At 52.0% G+C, this 16,036-nt stretch overlaps 6 protein-coding genes across 6 annotated transcripts; 2 read left to right on the top strand and 4 right to left on the bottom strand.

Moving 5' to 3' along the window:
• Positions 1–446: 446 nt before the first annotated feature.
• On the bottom strand, positions 447–1,797 carry N7539_004857 (biotin synthase; the record flags this gene model as incomplete). Its single annotated transcript, XM_056934459.1, has 3 exons — positions 447–781; positions 856–1,390; positions 1,588–1,797. 3 exons carry the CDS (start codon positions 1,795–1,797, stop codon positions 447–449), a joined length of 1,080 nt encoding a protein of 359 aa, XP_056789653.1.
• A 2,358-nt stretch (positions 1,798–4,155) lies between these two features.
• N7539_004856 (uncharacterized protein) lies at positions 4,156–5,199 on the bottom strand (the record flags this gene model as incomplete). The annotated part of the gene is made up of 1 exon (XM_056934458.1): positions 4,156–5,199. One exon carries the CDS (start codon positions 5,197–5,199, stop codon positions 4,156–4,158), a length of 1,044 nt encoding a protein of 347 aa, XP_056789652.1.
• Positions 5,200–6,985: 1,786 nt separating this feature from the next.
• N7539_004855 (Zn(II)2Cys6 transcription factor domain-containing protein) lies at positions 6,986–8,361 on the bottom strand (the record flags this gene model as incomplete). The annotated part of the gene is made up of 2 exons (XM_056934457.1): positions 6,986–8,227; positions 8,293–8,361. 2 exons carry the CDS (start codon positions 8,359–8,361, stop codon positions 6,986–6,988), a joined length of 1,311 nt encoding a protein of 436 aa, XP_056789651.1.
• A 692-nt stretch (positions 8,362–9,053) lies between these two features.
• On the top strand, positions 9,054–10,115 carry N7539_004854 (amidohydrolase family protein; the record flags this gene model as incomplete). The annotated part of the gene is made up of 1 exon (XM_056934456.1): positions 9,054–10,115. One exon carries the CDS (start codon positions 9,054–9,056, stop codon positions 10,113–10,115), a length of 1,062 nt encoding a protein of 353 aa, XP_056789650.1.
• Positions 10,116–11,496: 1,381 nt separating this feature from the next.
• Positions 11,497–13,596, top strand: N7539_004853 (putative very-long-chain acyl-CoA synthetase family protein (CefD1); the record flags this gene model as incomplete). The annotated part of the gene is made up of 3 exons (XM_056934455.1): positions 11,497–11,701; positions 11,758–13,099; positions 13,179–13,596. 3 exons carry the CDS (start codon positions 11,497–11,499, stop codon positions 13,594–13,596), a joined length of 1,965 nt encoding a protein of 654 aa, XP_056789649.1.
• Positions 13,597–13,998: 402 nt separating this feature from the next.
• mcsA (putative citrate synthase Cit1) lies at positions 13,999–15,565 on the bottom strand (the record flags this gene model as incomplete). The annotated part of the gene is made up of 4 exons (XM_056934454.1): positions 13,999–14,229; positions 14,277–14,714; positions 14,779–15,423; positions 15,518–15,565. The coding sequence occupies 4 exons, from the start codon at positions 15,563–15,565 to the stop codon at positions 13,999–14,001; spliced, it is 1,362 nt and encodes a 453-aa protein (XP_056789648.1).
• Between the last annotated feature and the right edge of the window lie 471 nt (positions 15,566–16,036).

Genomic DNA, 16,036 nt, shown 5'->3' with positions numbered 1-16,036 from the left:
GAAATATCGGAAGTTTGAAATCTTCCGGCCGGCGCAGTCACCTGGCGCTCCGATTTTGTGGCTGCCTATGAGCCATTGAGATCAAAGACAGATATGTAGGGAGTAAGGACTAGCTTCATCGCTCGTGGGTGTCGGGCTTTCAGATGTGGCGTTTCCAGTGACGGTAGTCACCTGGTTTGCTCTTTGAGAAGGAAGTTCGAAGGCTACTTGAGTCTCCAGAGAGAAGAAGTGTCTGAGATGGGCCCCATTCAAAGCTACGATTTTTCCATTTAGTGAGATCGATAGTGACCCGACACGGACAGTCATACGGGTTACTCATCAAGCTCTGACCACATTTGGGCAAAGGACTGGTGGGGGATCATGATCGGATCAATGTGTACGAAGTGGAACTCATTTTGTATGACATGACTCTACGGGCCCGCTGCGACCAGCGCAGTGCCTTTTCTTCAGACCGACGGAGAAGGGGACAAGGGAGAGGCAGAGGATAGACTACTACTGTCCCGCAACTCAGGCTTCTCGAAGCTCTTCATGGGGTAGTATCCCCACTTTTCAAACATGGCCCGATCCTCATCCCAACCATTACAGTCGGTCGTCAACATCTTCTCACCGGTGAAGACGGCATTCGCTCCCGCTTGGAAGCAGGCCACTTGCTGCTCCTCGGACATGGCGATGCGACCCGCTGCCAGGCGGACAATGGTGGCCGGCATCACCACGCGTGCCGTGGCGATGGTCCGGAGAACCCGGTCAAAGGGAATCATCTTGCGATCTCCGAGGGGGTGCCCTTGATCGGAACCAGCGCATTGACCGGGAAGGATTCCGGGTGCGAGGGCAGGTTGGAGACGGTGTGCAGCAGACTGACACGATCGGCATCCGACTCGCCCAGGCCCAGAATACCCCCGGAGCAAACGTTGATGCCGGCATCGCGGACGTGGTCCAGCGTCCGCAGTCGCTCATCGTAGGAGCGAGTGGTGATGATGGTGGGATAGAACTCGCGGGAGGTGTCCAGGTTGTGGTTGTAGGCCGTCAGGCCGGCTTCCTTCAGTTCCTTGGCCTGCTCCCCGTCGATCATGCCGAGGGTCACACAGACCTCCATGTTCATGTCGCGGATGCCCGAGACCATCTGCTTGACATTCTTGAGGCTGGTTTTGCGACCCCGCATATCACGCCATGCCGCACCCATGCAGAATCGAGTACTTCCGTTGGCCTTGGCAATCCGGGCCTTTTCAAGAACCTCATCGACGGGGCTCATCTTGGTGGCCTTGAGACCGGTGTCATAACGGGAAGATTGGGCGCAGTACGAGCAGTCTTCACTACAACCACCCGTCTTGATGTTCATCAGAGTGCACATTTGGATGGCGGAGGGGTCATGGAAGCGTCGGTGCACGGCGGCCTGTGGAAGAGAAGTGTAAGTATCATGAATCGTCGGAGAGGAAGCCGCCTGCCGGTGGTTTGAAATTGGAGACACCGAGACGGGGTTGAGCTTTGAGAAACGGTATGAAGCCAGAAAGACGAGATCAAAGAGTTCAAAAAGACAGCAAGGACATTGGTGAGAAACTTTGAGTATCATCATCAGAATAACAGCCTTACCGCGGCATATGTCAATTGATTCAGGGGAGTGTGGTAAATTGCGTTAATCTCCTCGGGCGTCCAGTTGGTTCGAGGCGCCGTGGCCGAGGTCGCTTCGACGAGGGCACTGGGGACTCGACTGGCGATGGCGGCGGCACTAGGGGAGCCCTGAACGGTTCCGTAGGATCGCCATGCGGTCCGCGAGAGCGACCGAGACCAAGTCCAAGACATCTTTGGGGAGGTTGGGGGTGTGACAGCTCGAAGAGGAGGAAAGAGATGTGGAGAGAGTGCGGAAGAAGGAGAGAGAGGTAGAGGTGGTCGAGACAGGTCCAGACGAAAGAGGGGAGGATTCGAGGAGGGGTGTAGAAAGTAGAAAGTGTCAAAGTACCGACGGAGTCAGGTACCAGTCCGTCCGTGATGACTCGAGAATACTCAGTACTCCTCAGTAGTACCGAGTCGTTCGACTGCACGACTAAGTAGTATGGGGCTACAAAGTTCCAGTGTGCCCGGTACCTGACTGGCACCTGGTGGTACTGGAGCTTTACCTTTATCTACATTGGGGGTTTGTTTGCAATACATGATGAGGAAGTGTCACTCTTAGTTGCTTCAATTGGCTTCTAATGCTTGTGGGAGGGGTAGAGAAACGACTCTGAAGAGTAGTAGTCAATGAATATGATGATGATAATGATAATGATAATAGGTAAGTACTAACTCCTGGAGTAGTAGGTACCAGTAAGTACTATCTATTGCTGTTTTACGTTATCAAAGTTTTAATTATGCGACGAGCATGCGTATTGCGTAGTCCTACTATGATTCGGATGGTTCACTTCTCCCCGCTCACCGGAGCGGCGAGTCACAGCCAGAGAGACTTTTCCGGTGTGCTTAGCGTCCAGTGTCCACTTGTTCATGTCCACTCAGCCAATATCCACAGATGATTCCAATCATACCTCGCTGATTTGGGTCCGTGTCGAATCTTATTCTTCTGCAAACGAGTTCGACGGAGAAGGGCAGAGGGTCCATCGCCGCCAACTCTAAACGGTGCGCGTCCCCATTCTCCCAAGTCCCAACAACACGCACATCAACTGTTTTGCTTTTGAACCCCTGTTGGAGGCACTAGTATTGCCCACCCACCGGACCACCGGAAGCCCCTTCGAGACCCCGTGGAGATGGCGCAATCGGCCCAACTGTGTCCTGGGCATGCATCATGGGTCCGCCTCAACAGCGAGAGGGTTGAAGAGTATCATTGCAGAGTGTGTTTGTACACTTTGTAGAGTGTTGATGATTGTTGTGATGGATGCGATGTGAACAAGTTCCCCGCCCCCGAGTGTAACCGAGGCTCACAGGACCCGTGACGTACCGCCCGTCTGACGACAGGACCACATTGGCATTATCGGCACATCGTAGTCCTCTTTGCTGTTGAGGTATAATGACGGGACGAAGGGAAGATGTGATGGTTCAGCAGGTCATTGTGTTGCACGATTCATCGTCGAGTCTGAATCACTTGAAGATTTCCCAAAGGCTTTTTTCTTGGCCTCTTCCCCCTGAAATATATCCGGTGGGTTGAACGTATTCATCGTTGAAGCATAGCATGTGGCTGGGTAGGTGGGGTGGGTCCTTTGTAGAGGTGGTAAGTTCAGAACGGCGGTTGGGTCCCAACCCGAGATCGCCGTGGAACGCCGCAACAGCAATCATGCGCTTTGCCCTGAGCTCTGGGCAGAGGCCTGTGGCCTGTCTCGTCTTGTTCTGTGGCTCTGGCTCGTGTCGCTCTTCGTTCCTATCAGTGAGCTACGGTGAAACGTAGCACTGACAAAAAGAGGGGAGAAAGGGATGGTGAGATTGAATATGGTGAGAGGTGCTATCTAAACTACTGGTGGTGGTGGTGTGCGTAGGCGCGCACCACGCTGGCGTGACGCGCCGGACCACCAAGCTATCTCAACAGTTCCCTTTTCTCTCGTCTTCCCTTCTCGGCGATTCAAGCTGGCCAGGAACACCCGCACACCCGCACACCCGAACGGGAGAGAACCATCCGCCCGTGACGAAACTCAGAGCGGTGGTAACTGGTATGCCCCTCGTGGAACCCTCGTCTCGAAGCTTTGGTGTATCATCGATCGGCAGTCTTCTACATCCAATATATTTAATTCATCATAAGTCAAGGTCGATTGTAGGAATCTTTTACCTATAGGCTAATGGTATTCGAAAGTATCTTCATCATCATCATCTCTTCACAATGGTGATGCCGTCTGCGTTTTTGGACCGGTTGATGACCCATGCTTATCACTGCTGCACTGCACAATATGGTGATCTCGCCAGTAGCCTTACCTTTGGCGTGCCGACCATCTGAAGCCCACCGTTCCCTTGCCATCCGTATTAGGAAGTCTATTGCTGCTCCAGTCGGTAGTTCTGCTGGATTCGGACCGTTTGTCATTTGTTCTCATGTGGCGGTTGGTACGGAGCATCACACACATGTTCTCATTATCATATGCATTATTCATCTCGACGTGGCTAATACATAATAAAGCAGAAAGAAAAGAAGCCGCCAGTAGTACAGAAATTGAAAAACACGCAAAACTCACTCGAATACACCATTTCCTATAGTCTGGCCATCTCTTGTCGAGATGATATCCTCGGCTGACACCATACACCAACCATCAGAACAAGACCGATCGTCCACAGAAATGAGCCCCAAAGAAACGATAAACAATAGCCCCATACAACCAAAAGAATGGGCATCATCCATGAAATCGCCTGGTAAACTGGAATTCGAACGCCACAAACGAGCATCATATCGAGAACAAGTTCGTCCTGAACTTCGCCCGATACCGTCTTGACACGGACACGAGTCCAACGGCTTCGGAATAGGAGGAGCAGCTTCAGCAGCATTTGGAATGTGATCTGGAAAAGCGATATTGAACATGGTGCGCGATTGAGTTCGGTATCAGCACTGGAAGCTGCGCGTTTTGTGCTGACCTGCTGCACATTCACCGCTGCTGACGTGCTTGCTCGGACTGGTGAGGACAGAGGCACGACATTGTTGATCGGAGACGTGAGCGCAGGACACTCGTAGGCAGTAGAAGGGGACCATTCAAACGATCCGGCCGTGATAGCCTCCCGCTCCTCCATATCGTCTGTCAAGTCCGTAGGTGAAGTGGGATAGACGACCTCGTCCGAGTTCCCAGTCTCAGTCTGTCTTTGGACGGTGCTGGTCGTTTCGTGGGAACTACCAGAAGACCACCGAAGCTGGGCCTTGACTTTCTCCTCCTCTCGCTCTTGGAACGACTTTTCAAGTTTCGCAATGTTGAACTTGAATGCTCGACTTTCGAAATGGGCTTTCATCTTTTGCATCCAAATGTCCTCAAGGCGTTGGTAAGCATTAGGACATGTGCGCTGATGCTTTCCCTGGTGGACGACGAGTCGAACGACCTTCTTGATTTTCTTGTAAATCCTCCTCTTGTCGTACTTTCCATATCTTATTATCTCCGAAAGGGCTTCTCTCGCGCTTTTCTGAGCATGATCGCTGATACGATCTTTGCATGCAAAATCAGTTTTTGTGGGACGTAATGCAAGGCATTTCATTTCCTGCGCTGGGTCGATGCCGAGCACGTCCCCAATAGTCAATTCATCGGAAAGTGCCATTATGAGGTGAGGATACAGAGGTATTGACGTATTCAATGTTTTAGAAGGATTCGATTGTGTGAATCAAGCCCTCGGTCGATACACAGGCTCGGCTCAAAACTGTTCTAAGTGATTGAAAATGGGGCCTAATTGAGCCTCAAATTTGACTTTCTCCGAGAGGTGGAGAGTGAGAAGCTTGATGGAGTTTGAGTTAGATCTTACTTCACCGGGGCAACAAGCTCAGATTATATGCTCAAGGCTGATATAGATATTGATCTGTTCCAATTTTCACGACTTCTCCTCCACGGTTTCTAAAATTGGCGCCTTGCTCAGCCTTACAGTGATAGTCCCGTCGGTGTCATGTACAAGACCATCATTTTCAGTCACATAGCTACAGGCAGCAGCCAGCTCTGGGGCTGAGCATCATGGCGCTAGACAAGGGGTTGATGGGCCGGATGTGCCAGCGGCAGGGTTGCAAGGATTCGCGCAAGGTCGGTTATGCCAGCTTGTGGTGTCATGACGGCATTGTCGAGCTTAGAGTCAATGTGCCGGGGGAGAACGGGCCGCGTGCGAGGTGAACACTGGTCTATAAATGGGTCTGCGCGAGCATCGTTTGGGAATGGTGTCATGCAGGGGTGAGGGGAACGGCCCCCAGGCACGATTGACACGAGTCATGGGACTCGCTTCGAGGTGGATAGCTCTGAGTAGTGTCCCATCCTTTAGTTTTCGAATTTAGAGATGGGACGGAATGGAATCTATTCTATTAGGAGGAGAAGTTTCGTAGGTGTAGTTACAGTCCCATGTCCCCAGTCACAAGATGAAGATTTCCGGATAGGAGCCTATTCCGAATGGGCAGATTGCAGGAAGTGTATTGCTGATTTTGCAAGCACATCATATCCTCAGGGCTCCATCGCATTTCCCTTCTCTTGTGGTGTGAATGCTGTTTATACGTCGATACACGAGCACTAAGAGACATTGCTGTTTGAAAGACCCGCGACTGTCTATCCAGTCTCACTTCCTCTGCTAAACATCATCTTGAAGGCTCAGGAACAGTCTCTCTCAATCACAGTTTCCTCGGACTTGAAACACTCGGGAGATCGAAACCATCGGATTTGTAAGGAGAGAGTAACAAACTCCTCAGAGCCATGACATTCTCCTCGTGAGAAGCCAGTCACATCGATCAATGCTCTGCAAGTCGTGAGCACCAACAACAGGTGATCCGATCATCAAAATGATGTCCGCTTGAGTTGAAAGCTGCAGACAACCCTATTATATCTCAGAGTCTCTACCAAAGTATCCTCCACCGCAAACATGCCGCGTCGAACCTGGACTTGGGCGCAGAGATCTTGGAGCAGTTCGACTTTGGTAGACTCCAACTGATCCTTGACAAGAGAGATCGCACCCTCTGGGATCTGTTCCCAATGTGGGTAACCGACCAAGACAGTCAAGTGCAGTAGGTTGGATTGGACACCCCAACCATCCACCGTCGCAGACTTTTCTTCATGCTACTTATTGACGAAACGATATATATCGCATCTCATCGAATTGATTGAGTGTTTCATGACAGAGGAACCGATAGCCACGACAGATGAAGACCGATCGAGGCGATATATTGCTTTCTGCTGTGGGGGATCTCATTGTGGGAGTGTAAAAGGTGAGGGGTATGAGGTGCAAACGTGAGAAGTTTTGTGAAGTGTGAAGAGATTCCTTCGGAAAGTCAGAACGCCAAAGCGAAAAATATCTCCCAGTGCTAGTAAGAAAGAATCCCACGCTGGAGATTTCTTGAGACGTGTGACAGATGGACTCGTCACGTGTTTGAAACATGGGGATGGACTGAGGCTGTTATCGCGCAGTCAGCGAGGCCATCATCTGACCGAGCCGGGAGTATGTATGAGAACAACTCCCGAGAATCTGGGGGTAAATTCCTATGGACCATTTCCATGACAAGACCGGGGATATGACTGTTCCACCACTTGCCTGGTGCACGACCAAAGCCAAGTCCGAAGCATGCAAATATGATCAGCGAGATATTGTCGCGTGACTCGAGCAACTCAATGAATTGTAGCGGTATCCAAAATAGCCATGCAAATGACCTGCTCAACCAATCAACACCATCTGTACTGTGCCATGGGTGTCCTGAACGGCCAAGTGTGGTGGGCATGTACACCTTCCACTGAGCTTCGAGTAATTTTGGATGTTCACCATCGATCCCAAACAATTCGAGTGCGAGGTTCAGGGCTCTGACATTGGTCTGCGCAGCCTCTGGGTGGGATGTTGAGATGAGATAAGCCAGTTCTGCCTCGGGGACCCCTACTCGTTTGAGCTGATCCGCAAGATATTCGTTGATCGGAATACCCTCGGGCAAAGGGATCGATGAAGTTGGAGGTGGTAAATCGCGGTCATACCAGGAAATCAGAATGGACAATGATCTCTCTCGAATCTGAGACGTATACTGATCGTACACATCCCGTGCACTCCGGAAGAGACGCATCCATTTGACAACCGAGACAGAAAAGTCATCGCCAAAAAAATTGGCGGATGGATTGATTGCCGTTCCAGCGGATGCGGGTATATAGAAGGCGATCAATACCGAGAAAATGAAGACCGCGTCGCAGTTTTGAGAACTCAAACAGCGCACTTCATGTCGAAACTGGACCAAGGCCTGTTCTATCTTAGTGGCCGCGAGGATGGAAAGATCTTCACCATCGGCGCTACTTTGGCTTGCGAGGTGAAGAGCAGCCAGGGCCAGTAAGCCCTGTAGAAGGAATGAGTTCGCAAATGCCGCGTCGACGACGGTCGTCTTCCAAGCGTTCTGCACTTCTGGGTGACTTGACAATGTCTCCGCTGTCTTCATGGTGAAAAAGTGTAGCAGTTGCATGTCGCGTAGCCTAAAGACGCATCGATCTGGCTGGCCAGATTTTGGCGGTTGCCACTTGATACTACTTGGGACAGGCTTTGTTCCACCGCAGAACTGTGGAGTTATAAGGGTGTAGCTACATGACTGGCCCAACCGATTGCAATTCAAGCAGGATGGTTTTGTCTCATCGCACTAAAAGACAGTATCATTTTAGCTAACGGTAAGCATTTCGTACTCAGATTCAAAGTACCATCTACCTTGACGCGTCGCCGCTTGCATTCGCTGCAGCCATATCTCGACTTTAGCCCTTTTGGTCTTCGAGGCATTGTAAGTGAATCATTCGGGCCGAGTCGGACCCGATATTGCGGCAACGTCAATGGGACGCGATGACCACGAATTCGATCTGATGAACGTCAATAGCCGCTCTGTGGAACCAAGAAATGAGTGTTGTCATGCGATGGCATGCCGATTATCCCCAGACCATCCTCTTCGTTGCATAGTCGAGAATACAGTAGACTGAGTAGAGGCGAGATGATTCACGCGCACCAAGGCTTGGCGACGTCATCTGCATACAAACCAATCAAACTGCGGTCGCAACGAGCCCTGCGGGTCTATCCAGTCGACCGCAACCCACAGGGCTCCCGGCAAGTGGACCTTACCACGCGTGAAGTAGCTCTCACTCCGGTTGTCTGGTGGTTGACTCTTGGATCGGTTGCAACTTGTACATCCCGCATTTTGAAGTATCAGACCCTCTTGACTTGGAGAGAACAACGTGGAAGTGTCGATATATCCGATCACTTCCGATATCGAGTAACAAGATGCGGTCACCTTTGGTGTTCAAGTTGCGGATGCTGTCATACCTCGCCATCACCGTGGCATAAATACCCTGCGTTGCTCGGCGTGTTACTCCAACATCCAAGGCATTTTTATCTCACATCAGTCAGAAAGAGAGATCTCTTGCTACGGTCAATTTCCTCATCCCATCACTTGTGCATCACCCAGAAGCCCAACAGACAAGATGTTCGGCAAGATTTCCCTCGAAGAAGCCTACGAGCGCCCTAACATGGAGGAGAAATCCATGCGCGAGGCGCGTCTCTACATTGCTCCCCACGACCGTGCTCGCTACATGCGTCAGATTGGGGATATCACCAACGAGCGCTTGAAGCTGTCTGACGCTCACGGCATTGGATACACGATCGTTTCCCTCACGGTCCCGGGTATCCAAGGAATCACCGACAAGGCTGAAGCGGAGCGGGTGGCTACCGAGACAAACGACTGGGTTGCATCCGAGATCAAGAGCCACCGAGATCGGCTGGGTGCTTTTGCATGTCTCTCCATGCACGACCCCAGCCAAGCTGCTACAGAGCTTCGCCGATGCGTGAAGGAACTCGGTTTCCACGGTGCTCTATTGTGTAACTTCCAGCATGCCGGTCCGGACGGAGAAACATATCTCTTCTACGATCAGCCCGAGTATGATGTCTTCTGGCAGGCACTGACAGAATTGGATGTGCCGCTGTACATCCACCCTTCTGCACCTACCGGAGTGGTGTATGAGAAGCTTTACGAGCAACGTCCTTCTCTGATCGGACCCCCTCTGTCCTTCGCCAACGACGTCAGTCTGCACCTTCTGGGCTTGATCTCCAACGGAGTGTTCGATCGATTTCCCAAATTGAAAATCATCGTCGGCCACCAAGGTGAACATATTCCCTTTGACTTCTGGCGCATCGACCATTGGTTCGAGGACATCAAGCGACCGATTGCCCAGGAGGAGGGCCGTGCGATGGCCCAGAAGAACATTTACCACTACTTCAAGGAAAATATCTGGCTGACCACCAGTGGCCACTTTTCAACTGCAACCCTGAAGTATGTCGTCAACGAGATCGGCGCGGATCGCATGCTCTTCAGTGTTGACTACCCTTACGAAACGATTGAAGCAGGCTGCGGTTGGTGGGACAATGACAGAAATGCCATTGTCGAAGCGGTTGGTGGACTCGACAATTACCGTGCTATTGGCCGCGACAATGCAAAGAAGTTGCTGAAACTCGGCGATTTCCACGACAGCGAGGCGCCCGTGAGCTGAACCACGTCATGTCCCAATCTGAATGGCCGAGACGGTTTATCACACTAGTATCTTCTTCAGCGTTTGTCATCTACCGAATGTATCATAGTATGTACAGAATGGGATTTTACTACATCATTATCTTGAGATGCTCGCCTGATCACTGCAAGACATGATGAGTCGTCTGAGTTGTCTTGAGCGGGCAAGTCAGTCAGAAACTTAGAGCAATTGAAGTGAGACAGCGATTATTCAAACCGCGAACCAAGATGACCGCTCGATAGGAGACATCTCTACACCAGAGCAGCTATCGATATGTCTGGTCGGTTTCTCAATTCACCCAGGCGTGCTACTGATGCCTTTTGCCGAGCCAACGACGACGACACGAATAAACGTAAACCCTGTAGACATCCCCTCCAGCCGATGTACAATCTTCTAGTCAGTCGTACTGGTAAACGGGAAGGAAAGAAGGTAGTGTTACTACTGTGCTACGCTGCAGGTTTCAGCCTCACCTCAACACGCCATGTGCCCACCTGGTCAGGTCCTCTGGTGGCGGTGAAGTAAGCACTGGCCTCTTTTCTGCAACCGCATCGATCCACCTTTGCTGTTCGGCACTTTGACCTAACTATGCCTGTCTACGATTGAATCCCAACTACAGATACAGCGACTAATCTAATGATAATCAGAGACAATTGCAATCGTGGCATTCGATTGACAACCAGAACACTGGTCTGGGTTGAAACTACCCAACAGCGACTACCCAGTATTTACCGAGTGGATTTTACCGAGGCGATCAAACTTTCGAGAGTCGGGAACCGACTGGCGGAAATGATCGACCCTTTATGAAGGTGGATAACTGGCCTTCCCCGCACTTTCGATCCTTTTCATAGCCACACACGCATCGGCTAAGGAAGAGGTCTAGGGCGAGAAGCTTCTTGAGCATAGGCGAGTAGATTCGCTACATGCGGAAGCAACTCAAGCCACTGTGAGGGGAAATTGGCCGACGGCGATAAGTGACCTAGTCTTGCTCACAATGGGTTTCTAATGCGCCCGCTACATCCTTGTTGTGCGGAGAAAGGTCAGTTGTGCCGAGGGAGAAAGAACATGCATGATTTTTGAATCTCGGCTGGCGGCAATCCAGTCCACTTCCATCTTTTGCCGTTCTCATTCTGGGTGAGGAACTGTTATCTTCTCCAAATTCTCACTCGACCTAACAAGACCTTGACTGGACGATATTCACTCCAACCGACACCCAACCACTCGCTCCGCGTGAGCTGTTGATCGCCAATTGCTTCACTATCCTCCTGGCTCTACCAGTCTTTGACGCAAGGAGCAATAGAAAAGCAATAGTTCAATTCTACCAATCAAAGGTTGAGCTTTACTCGACCTCTGCGTACCCGCTCGGATGGACCTTGGTAAAGAACTCACCCCAATAGGTCATTGTTCTGAGAAGCCCGAAACTGATAGACTGAGGTCCATAGGAACCGCTGCAGCTGCCCTCGCCGGTGGAGCGACCGTAGCTGCTTATCTGAACGCCAAATTTCACCTGGGCAAAGATATCCATGCGATATGGTCTGTGAAGAAGAGTGAGCGAGCTTATGCCAAGGCTGGTAAGTATTGCCTACCACAATATGCTGCACTACCACGTCTAACTCCGTTCGGATAGTGGCAAACAGCAAAGGTAACGCTTGGTTCGTCTTCGTGGAAACCGCCACGCGATATCCGGACATGGTTGCACTCTGGACGCGCGAACGATCATATACCTACCGAGATCTATTGGAACAGGCATGCCAATATGCCCATTTCTTTCTGGCAAAGGGTGTAAAGAAGGGGGACCTGGTGGGCTTCTATTTGGAGAATCGGCCCGAGTTTTTGATCGCGTGGCTTGGTCTCTGGAGCATTGGCTGTGCTCCTGCGGCGATCAATTACAATCTGACGGGTGATGCGCTGTTCCACTGTCTGAAGATCAGCGGCGCGAAACTTGTCCTGGTGGATGAAGATCCTGTTTGCATTCAGCGAATGGAGGAGCGTCGGGAAAGCGTCACTGGAGAGTTGGGTATGGAGTTGATGACCCTGGACGAATCGCTCAAGGCACATATCCGCACGTTCCAGACCTCCCTTCCACCGACGAATCTGGCTGAAAATATGAAGGGCAACTTCCCTTCCATCCTCCTCTATACATCTGGAACGACTGGAATGCCCAAAGGTTGCGCCTTCACAATGTCACGGATCTACACGACAATGATGCTGCGAGAGGACGTGATGGGTGACAAGGAAGGTCCTGATGGGGATCGCTGGTATAGCTGTATGCCTCTATACCACGGCACAGCCGCGATGACACTCATTGCGTGCCTAACCACGGGGATTAGTATTGCCCTGGGACCCAAGTTCAGTGTGCGCAACTTCTGGAAGGATGTTCGTGACTCCGAGTCTACGGTGTTCGTTTACGTTGGCGAAACAGCACGATACCTTCTCGCTGCTCCGCCCTCCCCATTGGACGGCAAACATAACGTACGTTGTATGTACGGCAATGGACTAAGACCTGACGTTTGGGAACAATTCCGCAAGCGCTTCCGCGTCGCTCAGGTTGGTGAGTTCTTCAATAGCACCGAGGGTGTCTTCGGTCTCTTCAACTTCAATTGCGGACCCTACACAGCCGGGAGTGTTGGGCACCATGGGCTTTTGATGCGAGGCCTGTTGCATAATGTCTTTGTCCCCGTTGCCATCGATCCTGAAACGGGTGATGTGCTTCGAGATCCCAAGACCGGACTTGTTGTGCGGGCGAGATACGAAGATGGAGGCGAGATCATCGTAAACATGCCCAACAAAGAAGGATTCCAAGGTTACTGGCGCAACGACTCGGCCACCGAGAAGAAGTTCCTCCGGGATGTCTTCAAGAAGGGCGACATCTGGTATCGATCCGGTGATGCCCTCCGTCGTCAGAGCGATGGCCGGTGGTACTTCCTCGACCGACTTGGCGATACGTTCCGCTGGAAGAGTGAAAATGTGTACGTCTCAGGAAAGCCCAACTAAACTCTACCTTCCCGATCATCCTGGGACACTCAAAGCTAATCAACTTCACCACAGAGCCACCGCCGAAGTCTCCGAGGTCCTCGGTAATTACCCCGGTATTCAAGAAGCCAACGTATACGGCGTGCGCCTACCCAACCACGAAGGTCGCGCCGGATGTGCAGCGCTTCAAATCAGCCCCGAGGCTCGACAAACCTTTGACTATGCGGCGCTATCTCGGTACGCGCGATCCAAGCTTCCGCGCTACGCAGTCCCGGTGTTCCTTCGTATCGTCGACAATCCATCTCATATTCACAATCACAAACAGAATAAAGTGCCTCTTCGCGACGAGGGTGTGGATCCCGCACTGATTGGGACAAAAGTCACTGATGGTCGGGACGATCGGTTCTTGTGGATGGCTCCTGGAGATGAAGGCTTTTCGCCATTCGGGAAGGATGAGTGGGAGAAGATCGTTTCGGGGACGGCAAGGCTATGATTGTAGAGGTGATAGGATTGGCTTCTAGTGAAGATACGAGTAGGTGTCTGTTCGTTCAATTAATGACCGCCTCGAGGGAAACCATTCCCACATGCTAGGCCGTTCCGTGGGTGATCTTCGTTATATGTTAGAGAGGAAGGCGGTAGTAACATGATTTACCTGACTGGTTTACGACCCATACGAGCCAGATAGACTAGATTTCTGAGTATTGTCTCATTTGATTTGCATATAATAAGATTCGTCCGCGAGTGCACGTCATCACCAAAAAGGCACACGCGCGCCAGCCCGCAATCCTCAATTGACAGAACGGTCTAATCGATCTTCGGAATAACACAAAAGAAAGCTCGCTAGCATGAAATTTTCATCGAAAACAAAGATTCATCTCCCGAAATACTGGGTTCTTCATTTCTTAACGAGACCCAGCAGGTTGATGCTCTTTGGCCGCTCGATAGGCATACCCATGGCACGGTCCCAAATGAGCTGGACCAAGGGACCCAAGGCACGGCTGACACCAAAGGTCACGGTATAGTAAAGGGGCTGCTGGAAGCCGTAGTGGTGGAAAAGGACACCGGAGACGGCGTCAACGTTGGGGTGGGGGTTCTTGGTCTGGATTGTTATACAAAAATCAGCCCACTGGTAAGGTAGTGTTAGGGAGAGAGGATAGCTAGATCAGTACTCACCTTTCCGTGCTCAGTCAGCACCCCAGGGGCAATTTCCGAGTTCTTCTTCACGAGCTGGAAGACGGGGTTGGCCATCACGTCAGGGCGAGTGGCGGCAAAGTCCATAAGGGCTTGGAAGCGGGGATCGGGCTTGCGGAGAACACCATGGCCGTATCCGGGGACGACACGGCCGGACTTGAGAGTGTCCCAGAGGTAGCCACGGACGTCTTCGTCCGAGAACTTGGTGCCAATCTTCTCCTGCATCTGGAGGATCCATCGGAGAACCTCCTGCGCGGCCAGACCGTGCAAAGGACCGGCCAGACCGAGAAGGCCGGCACTGTAGCTCAGGAAGGGATCGCTGAGAGCGCTGCCAACCAAGTGAGTAGCGTGGGCGGAGACATTGCCTCCCTCGTGGTCGCCGTGCAAAGCAAGGTACAGGCGCAGTAGGTCATGGAAGTCCTGGTTTTCTCTCGCCGCCCTTGCCAAGCAGCTCGGCGAAGTTGTATGACCAGTCCTGAGTCACATCGAGTTGCTGGGTGCCGACGGCGTCAATCTCGTTGGGACGGAACACCAGCGCAGCCACGCGGGGAATCTTGGCCAGCAACGAGATACAGTCATCAAAGGTGGGCTCCCAGTACTCCGCCTTGTTGAGACCCTTCTCGTAGGCCTGAGCGAACTTGGACTCGGTGTTCAGGGCAGCGACCGCAATGGACAGCTGAGTCATTGGGTGCATGTTCTTGGGGAAGGACTTGATAAGATCCAGGATGTGGGTGGGCAGAGTCGACTTCTCGGCGAGCTCGCGCGAGAATGCGCGCACTTGGGCGGTGGAAGGGACTTGACCGGTCAAGAGAAGCCAGAACATGGCCTCAGGAAGCATCTCAGTACCGGAGGTGCCCTTGGGCAGCTCCTTCTGGCAATCCTTGATGGTCTTGCCGTGGAAGCGGATGCCCTCGTCGGCGTCGAGAACGGAACCCTCCCACAGCATGGCCTTGAGCCCACGCATGCCACCGATGACATTGCTGACCTTGACCTCACCGATGACCTCGTCGCCCTGGGCTTTGACCTTTTGCAGGAGTTCACGCTTCGCAGGAATCACTTCTTTTAAAGCAGTCTTGAGGTCGGGCTCGGCGGTCGCATAGTGCCGGGCTGAGAACAGCGGTCGAGAGGCCTGCGAGTGTCTTGTGAGCTGACATGCTATCAAACATCTCCTCCAGGCTGAAGAGTCTCCCAAGCGATTGCTCTCTCCTGGCTAGACAACTCACTTTTGCCAATCGAGAGGCGTGACGGGTCGTTCTGAAGCTCATCGCCATTGTGTTCGTGTTGGTACGGATCCGGGGTAGATTTGTGGGGGCGGAAGCCTGGTGCGGGGAGAATCAATGGCAGTGACCAGGTTTCTCAGGCGATAGAGAAGTGAGCCTAAGCAAGGATGACTCCGGAAGAGAGAATTGCAAGATTTTGAGAATAGATTGAATCACGCTTGGGACGGACAAAAGGGAGAGAAAAAGACATCGGCGTTTGGGATCGACCAGGTGTAATCAAATGACATGCGGTCCGTCGGTTGTACGCGGGGGTTCTTCCACCGACCTCTACCGAGGCCCGGGGCGGCTGCATGCGGTCGGCCATCCCTGTTCGATTAGTTTCTCATTCGTCTCCTTCCCTCTCCAACATCAAGGTGTGCGAGTCTGTTCTGATCCTCGCAATGTGAGTGCGGTGAACAGGGTACCTCGACCAGGCAAGTCTCCTAAATGCTGGTGCTGCTGTACATTTGTTACTGTCATCAA

Source organism: Penicillium diatomitis, assembly GCF_028827545.1.
Source record: "Penicillium diatomitis strain IBT 30728 chromosome Unknown utg000005l_segment0_segment0, whole genome shotgun sequence".
Classification (NCBI taxonomy): Eukaryota; Fungi; Ascomycota; class Eurotiomycetes; order Eurotiales; family Aspergillaceae; genus Penicillium; species Penicillium diatomitis.
The sequence above is the reverse complement of the archived record's forward strand: the minus strand, read 5'-3'. Positions and strand labels throughout refer to the sequence as shown.